The sequence below is a fragment of the Natator depressus genome, chromosome 5, assembly GCF_965152275.1.
Source record: "Natator depressus isolate rNatDep1 chromosome 5, rNatDep2.hap1, whole genome shotgun sequence".
In the NCBI taxonomy this organism is placed as follows: domain Eukaryota; kingdom Metazoa; phylum Chordata; order Testudines; family Cheloniidae; genus Natator; species Natator depressus.
The window spans coordinates 94040103-94058829 of NC_134238.1; the positions used below are offsets into that span (position 1 = coordinate 94040103).

Below are 18727 nucleotides of genomic sequence, written 5' to 3' on the forward strand. Positions count from 1 at the left end.
ATGTGTTTGATGTTATTCAAAAGCATTCAATAGAGCAGTTTTATCTAATCCAGATACTCTTCTCTTTCTTCATATTTATTTAGAGCCACCTAATTCTCTGGATCTTAATGGCTCCCACCCCAGAAGAATAAAGCTCACTGCTCCAAACATCAACCTTTCTTTGGACCGAAGTGAAGGGTCTGTCCTTTCTGATGATAATCTGGATACGCCAGATGAAATTGACATCAATGTAGATGACCTTGACACACCTGATGAAGCAGATTCTTTTGAATACACTGGAAATGGTAATGAGCTAGACTGGAAGACATTATCCAGAAATAAAGTAGGCTTTTCCGCATTGTTTTAGATGGGCCTAGGTCTGTCTCTTGTGTGTCAGCCTTTAGGCAGTGTAAGTAAATCTAATACTTCACCCATTTTCCGTTCATAAGGAACATCTGTCTCTTCCGCATGGAAAGTAATCAGTGGTGTCTACTTCTTTAGCGCCACACTGAGAACTAACTTAATTGATTAGCTGGTTATCTTGGAGGTAAGAACAGCTAGTCATAGAAATGCAGAAGTTCAGACTCCTCTCACTCCCCAGCACTACTGTGGGACTTGTCCTCAGAAAAATCCCTCTTTGATTAGGAGCATATCTCAGAGTTTACAAGTTATTTGACAGTCAGTACTGGCTTGGTTACAATTATAGGTATTACTACTTTGGTTTTCAGTATGTTTATGTTACATAACTAAGAAGTACATTGGCAGTTTTGAAAATTTGATCCTGTCTCTGTTAACATTATTCATTTCCAGATTTCTCTTTCCCAGTGAATATTTTTGTTTCAGATTATTTTTGCTGATATCATAGCAAGATGAATCTTATTTTATTATTTTCTGTCTGTTAGTCTAATCTCCACAGGTTCCTTTGTGTTCTCTTTCTCCTCGTCAGTGTTTGGGATAACACCCATTTATGTGTTTCATAAAAGTTTTCTTTACCTCTTCTTCTAGAATCTAGATCATTAATGAAGATATTAAATAAAACTCAATCTAACACACTTCCTGGCAATACCTAGTAGACAACTTACGAAACCAAAAGTTAATGTTTTGTCATAACCCTTTGTGGACCTTCAGCCAGTTTTTATACTTTGGGACTGTTCGCATCCAAGTCAGTTTGAATTAATATTGAGAGAAATTTCATGATATACTGTAGTCAATGGTTTACTAAAATCCCAATTATTCTATCTACTCCTTTTCATTCATTTACTAATTATTAATTTAGTAATTCTCTTTAAAAAAATAAAACATTTGAATTTATCTGGCAAGATCAATTCTTAATAAACCAATGCTTCTTATTGCACCTGGTTCCATTATCTTTTACACGTTTAGTGACTTTTTTTCTCTCCATATTTGTTCATTGTGTTCCTGGAGAGAGAAGTGAGACTTACAAAAGAATAATTGTCAGGATCACTCTTACTTATTTCTTGGGGCAATACTCTCTCTAGATACTTAGTTGGTCCTCATCACTATGTGAGGAGCTGAGATACCAATCATTAATGGATTTTATCCTCTCAATTCCTCTGTGAGTTGGGGATTTATCTCCATTTTACAGAGAAGGAACTGAGGTGGAAGGTAAATGATGTAACTTGCCCAAGGTCACACACGGAGTCTGCAATTGAGCTGGAAATTGAATAAGTCTCCCAGGTCCCCCATACAGTGTCCTACTAGACTAGACCATCCTTACTACTTTTGATACAAGCCCGCTTTTCCATACCTTTTTAAAAATAAGGGTCATATTGTAAAAAAATATTAAAAGGTCATTGTTCTTAGAGATAAAGGGATAATTTCAGTAAGGGATAATCTGTTATGTGCCAGCAATGAAATGTACAGGACCAGTGCAGTTCCCAAAGAGTGTATCACTGGCAGGGAGGGGCCAGGAGAGAAGGGGAAGTGTTGATCTAGTGCATTGACTAAGCACCTGTGCTGGCAGAGCTCCTGTTGAGCTCCAAGTAGAAATTAAAGCTGTCTTTCCTCTGAGAGATGGTGTCAGTGCAAACACCACCAACCCGCCACTGCAGTTATCCCCATGTGGTGCAGTGGGCCAAACTACTACCCCATCCTTTACCAGTGGAAATTAATCTGGCCCTAATTATGTTATAAAGTACTGTACATTTTATTAAGATGAAAGTTTATTCAGCATTTAAATTATTGTCAGTTAGGCCCTAATCCAACAATGCATTAAGGACCTTGGAGTTAATGGGACTACTACAAATTTAAGCACATGCTTATGTGTTTACTTGACCAAAGCCTTAATTCTGTATATGAAATGCTTCTCCAGCTGGATGTAGTGTCTGCAATAGAATATAGAGTTCCAGTGAATTCAGCATTCTTCTTTGATTAAGTTAAAGCAAGTTAGATTTTTGTGTTGCTAGCAAACGAATGGACATCATTGTTTGGAGTCAGTATTTGGACTGCAAGTTTTTATAATAAAATATCAGTTAATATTAATCACTCTTCCCAATTTAGAGGAAATGCTGCAAAATAATATGCAGTTAATGAAGCATGTGCACTTGTAATCGCAGTCCTGCAAGGAAAAACATGGTACAGTGAAAGTCCTTATGGGACATATTACAGCAGAAAAAAATCTCCCTGTTACAAAATTTCTGTGAACACCTGGCCAAATCTTGATAGTCATCAGATAAGGAGACACAGGGTTTTTTGTTCTGCTCATATCATTCTAGATAGACATTATATCGGAATAAAAGTCAGTTCGGACTTTGAAATTTACCAGAACAAATCTAGTGAGCATGTTGCATTGATCAGCAGTATTCTGAAAGTCAGCAGTGAAACTTAACATGTTTCACAACGAATGTATTATTATTTGTGTTACGGTATTGCCTAGAAGCCACAACCACTGAATGCATCCGATGAAGTGAGCTGTAGCTCACGAAAGCTTATGCTCAAATAAATTTGTTAGTCTCTAAGGTGCCACAAGTCCTCCTTTTCTTTTAACCAATTTTTGTGTTCCAATATGCTAGGCACAGCAGTCCCTGCAATGAAGACTATACAGTCTAAATAGACAAGACAAAGTGTTGGATAAAGGAAGTAGTATTATCCCTGTTTCATAGATAGGGAGCTAAAGGACAGAGAGATGAAGGGACTTGTCCAAGGTCATATAAGCTTGCATATGGCAGAACCAAGTAACTGAACCATGATCAACTGAATCTAATTCTAGTGCCTTAACCCAGATTCCATTCTCTCTCTCATACTACTTATGTAAAACAATTTATAACATTGCTTAATTCAGCTGTTCTCATGGTGAGAGGGATATGGTTATTGTGCGAATTCTTTTTTGTTACATGATTGGCCTTATATACAATGTGGTTATTTGTGTAGATGAATAATAATTATAATTTTTTTCTGTGTGGGGAACCACACATTCACAACCAACAACAGAGGACAACTTTTTAATACATTTAAACTAAATTCTTCCTTGCATATAAATGTTCTATTACTGGAGAGGACATTGTAAATTAAAAGTACTTGGAATGATCATTTAAACATCCAAGGAACAGTAATGTCAGCTTAAGTTGTTATTGCTAAAGAGGATATCACTGTGTATTCAGCCATCCATAAGTATTTCTAATGTCACTTCTGGGTAGAAGACAGAGTTTGTTATGGGCAGATGTGGAGCGTGATGATGAGCTGACTAGATGGTTGAAATGTAAAAAAAAAAAAAAATCCACCCTGGTTGCTGCAGAGAGCTTTTCAGAATTTGACTATATTGAATACTGCATGAAGGCAAACTATTTCTGAATATAAGAAAATGGGGGGAGGGAGGGGAAATCAGCTGGATGCAAAATGGATGCAAATACCAATGATTTCAATGGGAATTGTTCTCGTTTACTCCAAGTCTGAATTTGGCCCCATGTTTTTATGTCACTTTCTAAATCAGACAGTTCATCATTTACTCATTAACTATGAGCCATTTGCCAAGTACCATTAATTTAAAGAGCTCAAGGTGTCCATTCCTATTATTTCTTATACTTGGAGGGTTATGTCCTGGATTGGACCTGAAATGTCTATGTGAACTGGCAGAACTCTGCTCAGGGAATTTATTCCTTTACTCAGATTAGCAAAAAACAGCCTCAGGTTGATTTAAGTGCTCCATGTACCTCACATGAAAAAAACACCCTTTAAAATCAGAAATCAGACTGGCTGAGTAGGAAGAAAATCTTCTTAGGGGATTGTGTCTTTACAAAGCTCTGTCTAGTGAGAAAATAGGGTCTGAATCAAATTATTTGATTTACATCTATAGCCAATCACAGTGTCAACAAGTTCTGTCTCAAGTACCCAGTATGAGTTAAGTTGGAGCTGTTTCAGCCTGCACTGGTTTAGAACCAGTACAGACATCACTAAACAGTTCAGACTTAAGTGTTTCAGATAATGTTCCCCTTACTGCCCCACAGTACACTTGTGGCCTTTCAAACCGCCATGCGCAGAAACTACTGCTCCTGGGAAGTTGTGACAAGAACTGCAATGCAACAATGCAGGAGACCATGCTAGCATGGACACAGGGCAAAACTACAGTGGTTCTGTACATGAATATGCATGGCTAATGTGGACGCTGTTTGTATTAGAATAGTATGGCTTCATTAGCTCAGTTAGGAATGCTGCATTAAACAGAACAGATATGTCAACATAAATACAAACTATAACTATATTTGGTGATTCAGCCAAACTAATTAGATTCTTGGCTTTTTTTGTTAGGCTTTAAAACCTTGCTTCCATTTCCCCCCAAATCTCCTTGCTAGATATATTTAGTCTTTTCACCTAAGACTGAGCATGCTATTTATGTGTGTCACGCATTGAAACAAATTCTCTGCTTTTCTGCCATATGTGTCTTCTGGGCTGTTTCCTCTCTTTCTGACCAGGAGATGTTTGCTCAGACTGCCTGCTTATTCGTGGTGTGTGTTCACAATGCTAAAATGCTCCAGGAAGATTAATAAAAAATAGATGGAAAAGAGGAACAGATTCACTCAAAAATTCTACGTTGTACTCACTAGCTAGGGAAAGAAATTAAGTAATTCCAACTACAAATGAAGTTAATACCATATGTTAATTTTTATGTAGCCAGCCACTAAATCTGGCAACCTGAGATACAATTAGACATACATTAGCAGCCATGCTTTTCAATGCAGAATGGATATATATGTTTTGCTAATTACTTGACATACTCGCGGGAGTATCAGAAACCAACTCTGGTCCCTTGCTACTCTGTTAATCTATCTACTCCTGACTTAGAACTAAATTCTGCAGCATCTTTTGACACTATGCAACTCTCAAAATGTAGTAGAAATACAGTGACACCCTGCATGGGCTGGGGGGACAAGGAAACAGAGGGGCTGTGCTGAGGGACTCCATAGTCCTCTGTGGACTTTGGATCTGAGTGTGGCTGCTGTGCTCTGAATTTTATGGACCAGTGCATCACAACCCTGTGAGGTATGCCCATAGTGGTGGTCAGGCTGCATAGCTGCTCCCTTCCTGGATGCAAAGTATGAAGGAAGGGATGCAAAGTATGAAGGAAGGGAGTTTGTAGTTCCTCCATCCGTGCTTCTATTTGATCCTTTTAGCAGGGGACAAAGACTTCATCCTTAGATGAAAGGGATTACAGAGAATAAAATCCACACCCTGAAAATTTTGTTTAATATATTCGAGCAGACAGCCATGTGGAGTAGTGGCAGTGCAATGCACTATCATCGTCATCTGAGTCTGATGGTTTTGGATGTGGAGTAGTACTCAGAATGTTGTTTGGTTTAATCGGGTATTTCTCCATTTCAGACCTCTTTGATGTCCACCAAAAAATAGGAGGAACACTTGATAAAAGGGAAAGAAAGTTGAGAACAATGCAGCCCTATTGTTAATTACTTCCTCTCTCCTCCTCCCCCCCCCCCCACCCCAACCCTGGCAAGCACTGGTATGACCAAGGGATTAATTTTTCCATTTTAACTTTGTACTTTACTTTTTGGTACAGTTATCACACCAGCAGCCCATATATCATTGAAGAGCAGCAGTTCAATAGCCACTGCAAGTTGCTAATCAGAGTGTTACATTGCATTTTGTTACCTGAAAAATGTAAAGGCAATTCTGCTCTGTGATTGTTTACTATCATGTTCAAAATGGCGAAAAGGGAGGCAGATCTGACCAAGTGGCTGTTACAGGGTCAAATTCTGTTCTCATTTATAGCACTGTAAATCCAGACTAACTAATGGCTTTAAAGGGAAAGTTGAGTTCATTGAATTACTACAAATTTGGACCACTAATTATGAAGATGCTATAGTAATATGTGCTGTTTTGTTGTTTTCAGAAGACCAAGCAGCTGTTAGGGATGTTTTCCAAGAAGAGTCTGAATCCATTCCGGAGTATACTGCTGAGGAAGAGCGACAAGACAACAGGTTATGGAGAACGGTAGTGATTGGAGAACAGGAGCAGAGGATTGATATGAAAGTCATTGAGCCTTACAAAAAAGTTATTTCCCATGGAGGTAGGGAACTCCTAAAAGCATTTTTAGAGTGATGTGAAAAATCATGCTTCGTCAGCCAGTGGGAAAACTGAGTTCATTCTTCAGCCACCCGTATAAACAACATGTTGGCTCAGACCCTCACATTACAGTAAATACTAGGGGGCCAGATTCATGCCTGGGCTGCTGTTGCTGAAGACCCAGGTGCGGAGCCGAAAGTTCACTGAGAAGGAGACTCTGATGGCAAAAAAGCAGCTGCAAACTCCTGTCCATCAAAGGGCCAGCGGGCCACGAGCATAGACCTAAAAATGAGTGGTATTGTCAGAAAAGGGACATGGCCAGTTTAACCATAGGATGCCCTGACTCAGCACATCTCCTGAGCAGCCTTTGCCAGCTGGGATCATATAGAGCCCCCAGTGGAACTTAAAGCCTCATCTGTGGCAGAAACCCCATAGGAGAATAATTGTATAGAATTACCACCTACCCTCCCTGCAGGGTGAATCTTTCTGGAGATATAGGGAGGTTAACTGGTTCAAGGAGATATCATTTTCATATTTCTGTTCCATGGGTGAATTTGGGGTGAATTTAACCCTCAGAGTTTGGAAGTTCACTTGGAAAGACTGGATATGGGGTTTGGGTTATATCGCTCAGCAGTATTCCTTGTTTTGCTGAATTATTTCTGGCAGAGGCAATGGGCCTGACTCTGTTCTAACTTACACTGGGGAAAATCAGAAGTAACTCCAATGAAGTAAATTGACTTCAGCCAGTGTAAAACTGGTGTAAAGGGAGATCTACCTGAGTCAGGCCTAATGTTTGATTCAACCTGGGAAAGGTAGAAGTGAGACAATCATAGACTCATAAGACTGGAAGGGACCTCAAAAGGTCATCTAGTCCAGTCCCCTGCACTCATGGCAGGATTAAGTATTATCTAGACCATTCCTGACAGGTGTTTGTCCAACTGCGCTTAAAAATCTCCAGTGACAGGTACTTGAAACACTTAAGCATCTCAAACAGTAAACAAACTAATATAAATGCCTTATTAGCAGCATGATACTCATAGCATAAAATTCCCTTTCAGTAAAGAGTGAATGCTTTGGTTTTTGTATAGCCAGCTGTACTGAAAAATCTACTCTGTAGGCTATAGCTGTAATCATTTTTGCCTCATGAAGTATGCTCTTCCATGAGTCATTAAACTACTTTTATTCTGTGCATGACTGCAACCATTTTCCAGAGCAAGGTGTACAGTTCCAAATAGGAGGTGCGGTTAAAGGAAAAACTGCCCGTAATATATGCAGTGCTTCCCTGTGGCTTCAGCATATGTGCCATTGATTAACCGGGAACATTGTTAAAGTTATTTTCTGCCATTCATGAGCATCAGCCGTCAGCCTTTCACCAGCAATCCCAGCAAATATTTTATTTTGTGTTCCTTGCATACTTGGTAATTATTAGACAAATCCATCCAATATAACTAGGAAAGTGACCTAATTTAAGCTGTGTACTTGTAGTATTGGAGAGGCAAAGTGGGCGAGGTAACATCTTTTATTGGATCAACTTCTTCTGGTGAGAGAGACAAGTTATCAAGCCACACAGACTCTACCTGAGGTCTGGTCAGGTCTTCCTCAATCCTTCTGGTCACTAACAACCTAAAAGCACCACCAGTGTTGATACAGTAACTAAGCCAGCCCAAGTTATTTACCCCATTGGACTTGTTACCATAGATACTTAAAATAAGAACATTAAAAATAAATAAAAATGTCTTTCCATTGACATATCAGGTTCATGATCCCTTTGGATACACTATGCATATGAGAAGATTAATGGGAGTGCTGTTTATTAACTTTGAATGGTTGTTAACACAATATAACCACTGAGGTCTTACGAGTTTTTCCACTGTTGTAGTGTGGCTCACTAGCAGTGTTATTGAAATTTAAGCTATCATTTCTACTACATTTTCAGGGTCAGATCCTTAGCTAGTATAAACCAGTATAGCTCCCTTGAAGTTAATAGAATTACAATTACATCAATCACTCATAGACTTGAAGGCCAGAAGGCACCATCATGATCATCTAGTGTGACCTATATTAAAGCCTGCAGAGACTCACATCACTCAGCGCACAAAAGGATTAATCATAAGTTAGAAAAGTCATTTTAACATCCAGAAAAACCAGTTTTCAACCATAACACCACTATTAAAGACCGTGAAGGTATTTCATAAATGGATGGTATAATTAAGGAAGAAAAACAGAAAGAATTGCAACATTGCTAGTGGTATTTATTTACATTTTAAATGTATGTGCCGAATAAACACTCTAGATGCATATACTATGAAAACATTTACACAACTTTCCAGATTAGTGCCCTTACATATGCATTTACAGTAGTTTCTATTAAAATGAAAATGAGTCAATGATATGACTGTCATGTGATTTCAGTGGGAGCAGGAACAGGCTCTTTGTCACACAATCCTACTGTTAAAATTACTGCTAACTTAGCTTTGGAGCAGGAACTGCCTTCTGTGCGGAATTCCGCCTTATCCTGTGATGGCTTTGTAATCGTGGACAGTTTTCCACTGGGGACCAGACCACTCAATTCAGTTTTATGTATGAACTAATTAGGATTTAAATTCAGTTCTCCAGGAGTGAAAGCCAAGTGGTCTAACCCATTCCCCACCATTTAGGTGCTCTGGGTCTGATTCTTCATGGCATTATGCCAGGTTTACATCAATGTAACTCTGCTGAGCAAATGTAACAGAAATGATGACTTAACCTTAATGAAAAAAAGGTGAGTAGTGTGCAGCTCTATAACAAGGTGCATTGCCTCAGACCTGTTTGACACATGCTTTCAACTTTCTCGTCCATTCTATTCTTGCCCGAAAGATCCAGTTAAATTAAGTGACACTAACTGAATCTGGCAAGCTGCCAAAAGTAGAAATGAAGCTGTCTGTTGTGACAGTAGTTTATGGTAATACTGTTTCCAAGAGAAGTGGCCCTGCCTCGCCTCTAGCACTCATTTTGGAAGTGGTGACCATTTTCTTCAGCCTAATAACCTGTTAAACTGACCCCTTATTTTGCTTCTGCCGTCTTCCTTCTCTCCGGGCTGTTGTGTACTAAGAGATAGTGAGCACCTTGTCTTTGACATGGCTTATGGTTTTATCAGCAATATGTGCATGACATGTTCACCCACAACAGCAAGCTGCATGCTATTTGGTGAATTTTTGTCTGGCATCTTCTTATTCTTCAGACAGGAAAGTGTGACAGATGTACTCATTCCAATGCAAAGTTTTGTAAAGAACCACACAAATCTGAGCTGGAAACCTCTACTAAGTCTTCTAGCCCGTCACCTTGAAACTGCATGATTTGCTTTCAAAATGATTGCCGCTAGAATTTAACAGTTTAATCCTCATAAAGGAAACATAAGAATCAGCAATACACACCAACACTACATTGACGACTTTGGAAACATTGGATGAAATCCTGACCCCCCTGAAGTTAATGGGATTACAACCTTTATTTATCAAGAGTCAGATCCTTCCCTCCTGCAGCTGCAGATGTGGAAATGATGCAGTTTCATTGCATATGTATGAGGCAGGATTTGGAGAGCCTGAGCAATTGGTATGGCATTACTACAAAGTCCACCTCCATCAGAGTCCTTTGCATAGATATTCAGGAGCAGGAGTAGGGCTGGTGGAGCCTGTCTGCTTAGATAGCAAAGAAAGGTGCTTGAGAAATAAATTAACTATAGTTTAGATAGATCCACCACTACATGGATTCACTGGCCATATTCCTGAGAGGGATGGTGGTGTTCAGAATCTGAGCGGTGACCAGAGTGTGAGTGGAGAGGAATGGATAGTAGATACAGCTCTTCAGCCAAGGGCAGAGGTTTCCTTCCACACCAGCCCCTGGGGAAATTCCTCTATGATCAGTCTGGCTGCTTCCACTGAACAATGGGCAAGGAATTTGTGCCAACTCTTGTTAGCGTCTTCTGATGAAGGATTAAAAAGCACCACTGTCTCGCATGAACATTGCTTGTCCATAAGAGAGCATAAAAAGAATATGTGATAGAAAAAAAGATTCCACAGATCAAACTATGTGGTTAGGTGCACATTATCTTTTTGGGTTTATGCGGAACTGCAAGATAATGCCCTTAGCAGAGCTGTATAAAATACTGGACACATCTGCCACTGTGACCTGGTAATGCCAAGCTCCTGGGCAGGTTGAAAGGATTGGCTCTTGATTTCATTATGTTAGTTGTATAGGGAATCCCTAGACATTTCCTAATTTATGTAAGCAAGTAAATCCCATCCCAACTTTCAAAGAAGAGGAGAAAAATACTGCCTTGTTCTTGAATGTATGGACTTAATATAGCCCATTATTTAATACAGCTAATCTGATTTAATACAGCTCATGTTATTGGTTAGCTGAAGGCTATGTTGTCTCTTTCACCAACAGAAACTGGTCCAAGAGAAGACATTATCTCACCTACGTTGTCTCAGTTGAAGGCTGTATCAGTTGCTGCTCTCCCTTTTGAGATTGGTACTTAAGTCTGAAAAAAAGGAAGAATAAAACAGGGGGTTTCAATGTTCTCTAATTCCTGTTTAGAAGACTGGGTTATTCCTTCATTTGAAGGCCTCTGAATATGAAGATCTTACAAACATGAGAGTTGGCTGTCCTTTTTTCTCCTGCTTATTCCAAGTTCAGGAAAAAGCACATTTAATTGTTGGTTTGAAATAATGCAAGCTGCTGTGTGACTTTGAAAAATTCTATGATTAGCATTGTTAATTGGATAATTGCAAATGTAAATATATGCTAATTCTGCCAATCGTCTTATTCAGATAAATTATATTTTATCAAATATGACATGTTTCAATTGTAAAAATACAGGAGAACAAAACTGAAATCCTTCTGCAGACTACTTTCCAAAGTGAGGATTTGAAGCAATGTGGTTCAATGGATAAACCATGGCACTAAGAGACAGGAGACTGATCCAGGTCACAGGCTTGATGTGAACCTTTTTCTTCTCAAAAAGAAAAGGAGGACTTGTGGCACCTTAGAGACGAACAAATTTATTTGAGCATAAGCTTTCGTGAGCTACAGCTCACATGCATCCAATGAAGTGAGCTGTAGCTCACGAAAGCTTATGCTCAAATAAATTTGTTCTTCTCTTAGGTGCCACAAGTCCTCCTTTTCTTTTTGCAGATACAGACTAACACGGCTGCTACTCTGAAACCTGTCATTTTTCTTCTCAGTCACTGATCCTCTCTCTGTATCAGTGTGCCCATTTGTAACGTGAGGATAATTATATTTTCTGTCCTTTATAAAACATTTGAGATCCTTGAATGAGAGATGGTGTATGCATGTGTGACCAGCCCCACCACCACCTCGGTTGGTCAGCACTTGGGCAAACTCCTTGCTGGGAGAGGACACCTTTGCCCATGCCCTTTTGACTGAGACTGGGTGGGAATTAATCTCCAGAAATCCTTTTGCCTCCTGTTCCTTAGATGTTGAAAACTTTGGTCCCTTGAGGAGTGGTCTACTTGAAATACCCACCCAGCAGCAGATTTCCTTAAAACAAGATTGAAAACAGAGAAAAAAGGGAATTAACACATAAGGAACAGTTTGCCTAATACAGCTCTCTCTCACTTACCTTCTTATTAGCTAAATTATGAAAGGCATTTTCATCTTAGTTCTAGAGACAAAAGAATGCTCTTACTCTTACATGTCTAAAAAGCTAGTCCTCTCTGATCTTCCTTGATAAGCCGCTGCACAGAGAGAATTCCTCTTTTGCGCCTACATCTAATCTGTTTATCCAGGTGTTCATTACTAAATTCAAAAAACCACCTCTGCATTTCTGTAGGAATATTTTTGCATGACTCCTGTCCAGGGAAAAGTTCAGTCAGAGTTGCCCTGGGTTACCAGGATTGTCTTCTAACCACCTCTACCCCACAACTAAATTTCTCCCAGCCGTCTCGTCACCAAGCTGATATGTCAAAAGCTCTGGTGATTTTCATTTCTTTAGATTAACTACAGCAATCAGTGTTTGTCCTTAGCTATTGTTCCCTTCTATGGGAGCCAACTCATGCCCCCCTTGTGACTATACCAAGTCTCCATCTCTGCTGGCCGCAGAGGTAGCTGGGATTTTAAATACTGGGCTTAAACAAAAGGATTTACTTGATCTCCATTAGGCTTAAAAAATTAGATTAAAAAAATCACCATATTCCAGGCCTCCCATAATTATTTTCTTTTTAAGATGATCTTGTTAAGAGCCTTTACTGAGAGACAAATGCCTTTTTGTTTGTTCCACAGGATACTATGGTGATGGTCTAAATGCCATCATTGTGTTTGCTGCATGTTTCCTGCCAGACAGCAGTCGAGCTGATTACAACTATGTCATGGAAAATCTTTTCCTGTGAGTGATATGTGTGAACAATGTGACAGTCTTTTGCGTTAATACGTATAATTACGTACTGATAGATAAGCTGTCTTTAATTAAGAGATCATTTAAAATATTAAAGGGGGTGACTTGAATGCTATGGGGAAAAACTGCCTTAGGTAGAATGCTCAGTGAAGCACTCCTTGGCTCTAAAATCATTAAATCACTTCACCAGTGAGTGCCAGTCCTACTTGTAGGGGAGAGCAGCCTTTCCTGCCTTTAACTGTCAGTTCATTTTTCAAATATTATTATTTGTATTGCGTAGCACCTAGGAGTCCCAGTCTTGGACCAGGGCCCCATTGTCCTTGGTGCTGCATAGACACAGAACAAAAAGACTGTCACACAGGGGCACCATTTCAGATTTTTGGGGGGGGAGAGGGACAACTTTAATCATGATTCCAAGGGTTACTTAGAAACCTTGAAACTCTAGGTTTTTTGCAGATAAAAGGAGGGACACAACCAAAAATTATAACTCAAGGGGGCGGGGGGTGCACAAAAAGTTTGAAAACCACTCAGGGTGGAGGCAGGGGATATCTAGGGGCTGTGTACAGGAGGGGTATAGCTCAGGGTGCAGGGAGACAGGTAGCTAGGGGCTGTGTGCAGGCAGGGATGTAGCTCAGGGGATAGCTAGGGGCTGTGTACCGGGAGGGGTATAGCTCAGGGTGCAGGGAGGGGCTCTATCCAAAGGGGTGCTGCTGCTATTGCTGGGCCGGCCATGTGCTCAGTCTCTAGTTGGCACAGTGGGGGCAGATCCGTGGGGCAGGAGCTGGGGCGAGGGGCGTGCTCTGCTCACCTGAGTACACGATGGGCAGGAGGAAGGGGACTCCCCAACATCAGCCTGCTGCCAGTTCTGCACAGCAGATCAGGAGGCAGGCTCCCAGTCCCAAGCAGCATGGCCAGTGGTAGCTCCGTGGTGAGGAGGCAGGGGCAGTGCAGCGGCTGCAGGCTGCAGTGGAGCAGGGCAGCGGGGGAAGGAGGGCAACATCTTCCCTCCTGATGCAAACTTCACCCAAATGTGGCACAAAACTTGGGGGGAGGGGACAGATACCCCCTCTCCCTCACCTTCCCTAGATGGGACCCTTGCAGTCACTGCCGCGAAAAGTTTAGGACGTTTCCCGACTCCAGCTGCTTCTGAGTCAGTCACTACGAATGGCAATTGCCAGTGAGGAAGGACATACGAATTTGACCAAGTGAACCCAACTTTGTTTTAATTTTTAACAACAAAGGTAACTCCTAATGGCAACTTGTTCTGGCAGCAAATAGCTGGAGAAGGCAACGGCTGCCCTGAGCTGTCTCCAGTCTGCCTCACTCTGCTACTGAAATCCTAATCTGGCTGAGCCTCCAAGGTCCACAAGCCTGTTTAAAATGAAGGTCGTAGAATCATAGGACTGGAAGGGACCTCGAGAGGTCATCTAGTCCAGTCCCCTGCACTCATGGCAGGATTAAGTATTATCTAGTCCTGGTGAGCTTGCACAGTTCAAAGGCTAACCAATGCCTGGCCTTACACAGGCTGCTGCATAAGGAAATGGTGAACCTGACCATTAAGGCACAACTCCCTGCAGTTCCGTCCCCCGGAACACAAATGAGGGGTTCATGCCTAATTCATAGGAAAGATTGTCTCAGCTCGGGATAAAATATGACCCATACAATATAAGGCTTAATGGTGGATCATATTTGAAGCATACCCTAATAAGGTAACCAAAACACAATACAGCAAAAAAGAAACCCTGCAACCACAGGTGCTGGAATTAGAGGTGCTGCTGCACCCCCCAGCTTGAAGTGGTTTCCATCATACAGAGGGTTTACCACCTGGTTCAGTGCCTCTCAGCACCCCCACTATACAAATTGTTCCAGCACCCCTGCCTGCAACACCACAAACAGAAAAACAACAGCACTTGATTTCCTCCCTGTTCAGACCATTACTAGTATTTTTCTGAAAGGAGCTGCTGCATCTAAATCCGACCTATCATCACCAGCAGTCAATTGAGCTACTAACAGAGTAGCATCCTCGAGATGCAAAAAACAACAGAGCATAATTATGACTCAGATTGAACAATTATTCTGTGACTTAGTTGAACCCCTGAGTTTTTAAGTAAAGTTGTGTGTAATCAGGATAGACTCTTATAGAGGAGGAGTCTTTAAGGGTTAAGAGCCAGATTCTTCTCTCAGTTATGCTACAGTAAATAACAAATAATTTCATTGCCTTCAAGACTTAAAGGCTTCCCCACTCAAGGCTATCAGCAGGGTCCTTTTTTTTTTTTTTAACTCCATTGTCTTCACTGGGATTACTTCCGATTTATACCAGTGTAAATGAGAGCAGAATTTAGACCTGTGTCTTCAACTTGTCTTGCAACTGGCAGACTCCTGTTTCTTTCATACACAGAGGTTCAGGGTAGTGAAACTACAGAGGAAGTATCTGGCCACCCATTTATTTTGTTTGTGGCATGGTAGGGGTATATGCATGGAACCAAAGAGATGTCAGTATATGGATCCCTAGTACAACAGGCTATAAATATATGTGCATAAATTCTTCCTAGTTAATTGTATGAGGAATCTCGGGGAGTCCTGCATCCCCTCATTTTATGATCTAGCACTTCTTGGCCTTAAGCAAAGTACTTTGCATAGGTGATCCCGCAACTGCAATGCTGTATTCACCAGATGCCAGCTCCATATCAGTGATTTTACAGTCTATGACCAGCAACTGGGCATTTAGTTGTTTACATACTTTACCTACTGTGGTTACAGTGCCCTGTGGGTCATCAAAGCTTTCTGTCATCAATTTGTTACCTTGACTAATCCGGTTGGATACTGAGAGTCTGGGCCAAGATTCAAACCCCAGGAGACAGCAGCTGCTGATGCCCTTCCCTGGGATGCTGCAGACCGAGACTGAAATGCCTGCTGTCTCAACTGCAGCTGCTTAGTCCTCAGCATGTTAGAGGCAAACAGTTACAAGTTCCACACAAGAATCAGTCCACAACCCGCAAAAAGTATTTGCTGAAGTCTGAAGAGAGAGTTTGTGCTTTCAAACTCAAGTAGAGCATTGTAGAAAAATCTCTCCAGTCACTAAGACATTTCCTTTCACCCACAATTTATTTTATTAAAAAGGAAAAAAAAATCTTTCATTCTCATGAGGTAGATGAGGAGCCAGGCATCATAAGGGTGGCTGTTTTTTCCTAAAATGGCAATTGCTGTAATTCAGCCATGTTACTGATCACAATAGCATTCACTTATTGAAACAGGGAGGAAGCAGTCTCTCCACTTCAGGAATTACTAGGTGAAATTCTGTGGCTTGTGTTATGCGGAAGGTCAGACTAGATGATCATGATGGTCATCTCTAGCCTTAAAATCTGTAAATCACTCTCTCTTTATTCTTGATGTTTATTATGATTGACTATCTGTATAGCACCCACCAACCCTCTGCATTTTATACACATAAAAAGACTTGCTCCCTTCTCCAAGGTCCCAGTCCTGCAAAGACTTACACGCCTGCTTAACCTTAGGCATTGTGCGTAGTCCCGCTGACAATTCACTGCAATGAGAAGTCAGCTTTAAATTCCACAGGATTACTCACAGTGCGTAAAGTTCAACATATGTATGAGTCTCTGCAGGATCGAGGCCTAAGTAGACAACATACAAATGCAAAAGGGAAGAGAGGCAATAAAAAGTACTGTGAGTCAGTAGTGAAGTGTGACACTAGTCTGGGTAGTTCCATGCATTTAATTTAATTAATGTATCCTTATATTTATTTAAAATGGGATTACAGATACTCCCAGGAGGTGAGAACTGGGCTTCAGATTCTTGTTTGGAAGAGCAATATTTTAAGAAAGGATTTAAAGGAGGAGAGTAGACTTTGAGGTGCTCAAAAACAACAGTGATGAGGCCCATTAAATACATAGGTAAAGGTTTCCCTGCCACTTCTATAAAGACACAGCCCTGGGGCTGGATGGTAGAGTCCAAAATTTTTTGCAAGGGATATTAAACTTCATGCTTCAGGGTATAAGCCAATTTCTAACTATTGCAGAGCAAAGTTGCAGTGTTCTGCTAACATCTACAGGCTTCTAACAAACGTTTCAGCAGATTGCTCAGGCTTTAGGCTGTTCTGGTGACAACAAGGCCTTTAATGGAAGATGCTATGTTTAGGCACAACACACATCCCATTTCTGAAGGTCTTTTATCAACTTTTTCCTCTCTCAAAGGCAAAGACTCTGAAAATGTGCTCAGCCTTTCTACCAGTGGCATCAATGTTGCAGAGCTGGATGAGACCTAATGGGTTTGGGGGGAGAGAGGTGATCATCTGTTTCTGTGGAGACTAGACCAGAATTTAAATTGTCCTGTTATTGGCGACTACCATGGGGGTGAATCTGGCCAACAGAGTGCAGTCCTGTCATAAACTATTGTAGGGCTGGGGATTCATATTAGCATTATGTAGGCCTCAGGGATTTTTATGTTCAAAAAGGACCCTATGGTTAGAAGTACTAAGGGGTATTCTGTCCCTTCAGCAGAAGCAGGGAGGTTCATACTGCCTCCTAGCTGGTTTAATAGTTTTGTAATTCAAAAGCTTGGTAATACCTGTCACTCACAGACCCAGGAGATAGGATCTGTTGCACCTTCTGAGAACAAGAATTACAACTAAGTGTCTTTATGTTCCTTTTTTTTGGTCTTATTTTCCCTAGTAAATATGCCAATGACTAACGATGAAGCTATGTTTTTCTTTGTCTGTGCTAGTCAGATCTCAGCACCACTTGGAATTTAATTATCCTGGTGTCCCTTGTTGACTGTTGGCATAATGTGTTTAAATGGGGTAAAAACCCCACCCGTAATGATGGAAGTGTTCCAGACTCACTTTCTGAAAGGAAGTTTTCCTAAGGAAACTATTTTTCTGAAGCAGAAGATACGTTTATAGCTTGCAGGATAAGCAACCACAAACTAGCTTTGAGTGTCAATGTCTGCTTTTAATTTAAAGCAAAATGAAAAGCTGTTTTATTCTAAGTGTGCTTGTATTAATTAATTTATGCCTAATTATGTGGTTTTGATTAGGGATAAATGGATAAAAGATTGCTCACTCACAGGCTTTTACTCTCCAATCAGATATGTAATAAGTACCTTAGAGCTGATGGTAGCTGAAGACTATATGATTGTCTACTTGAATGGAGCAACACCACGAAGAAAGATGCCTGGATTTGGCTGGATGAAAAAATGTTACCAGATGATTGATCGACGGTGAGCACTGTATATTTTCCTCCTTGATCACACCCACTATTTTAAATGCCATCCTTTAACACCTCTTCTTATTATCGAGTCTGCTCTTAGATTATTGATTGCATTATAGTGTTTCTATGTGACATTTTTATTTTTAAGAAGCTGAAGCATTTTTCTTTCCAACTTAGGTTAAGGAAGAATTTGAAATCATTTATAATCGTTCACCCTTCTTGGTTTATCAGAACTATTCTAGCAGTGACACGACCTTTTATAAGGTATGTAATACATATCAGTTTTATTTTCACTCAGTGTCCTTCAAAACATAGAAGCCCATGAATGGTCAGAAATGGCTTTAGCACAGGACTTGCTTGTTCCTGATGACCTTCCACAGACGCATGCTTAATTTACAAGTCCTTGCACGTCACTTCCCAGGTTCTGAAAGATGAAGTGTGTATTCGGGTATTTGCAAAAACTTACTACACATGAACAACTGGAGTAAGAAATTGCATACATCATAGGCACCCAGTTGGACACCTGTATTTGTGTGTACAAGTGGGACTCTCTTATTTTTTTAATTGGCCTTAACTGTTAAGGGTATCTTGGACC

General features: G+C 40.6%; 1 protein-coding gene across 1 annotated transcript in view; it reads left to right on the forward strand.

Annotated features, from left to right (window-relative positions):
* Positions 1 to 18727, forward strand: part of PRUNE2 (prune homolog 2 with BCH domain) — a 173998-nt gene that overhangs the window by 141722 nt on the left and 13549 nt on the right. The window contains exons 11-15 of the mRNA XM_074953222.1: positions 84 to 284; positions 6341 to 6517; positions 12796 to 12898; positions 18011 to 18142; positions 18310 to 18396. Of these exons, the coding sequence (XP_074809323.1) occupies positions 84 to 284; positions 6341 to 6517; positions 12796 to 12898; positions 18011 to 18142; positions 18310 to 18396 (700 nt within the window). The remainder of the gene's footprint in view (positions 1 to 83; positions 285 to 6340; positions 6518 to 12795; positions 12899 to 18010; positions 18143 to 18309; positions 18397 to 18727) is intronic.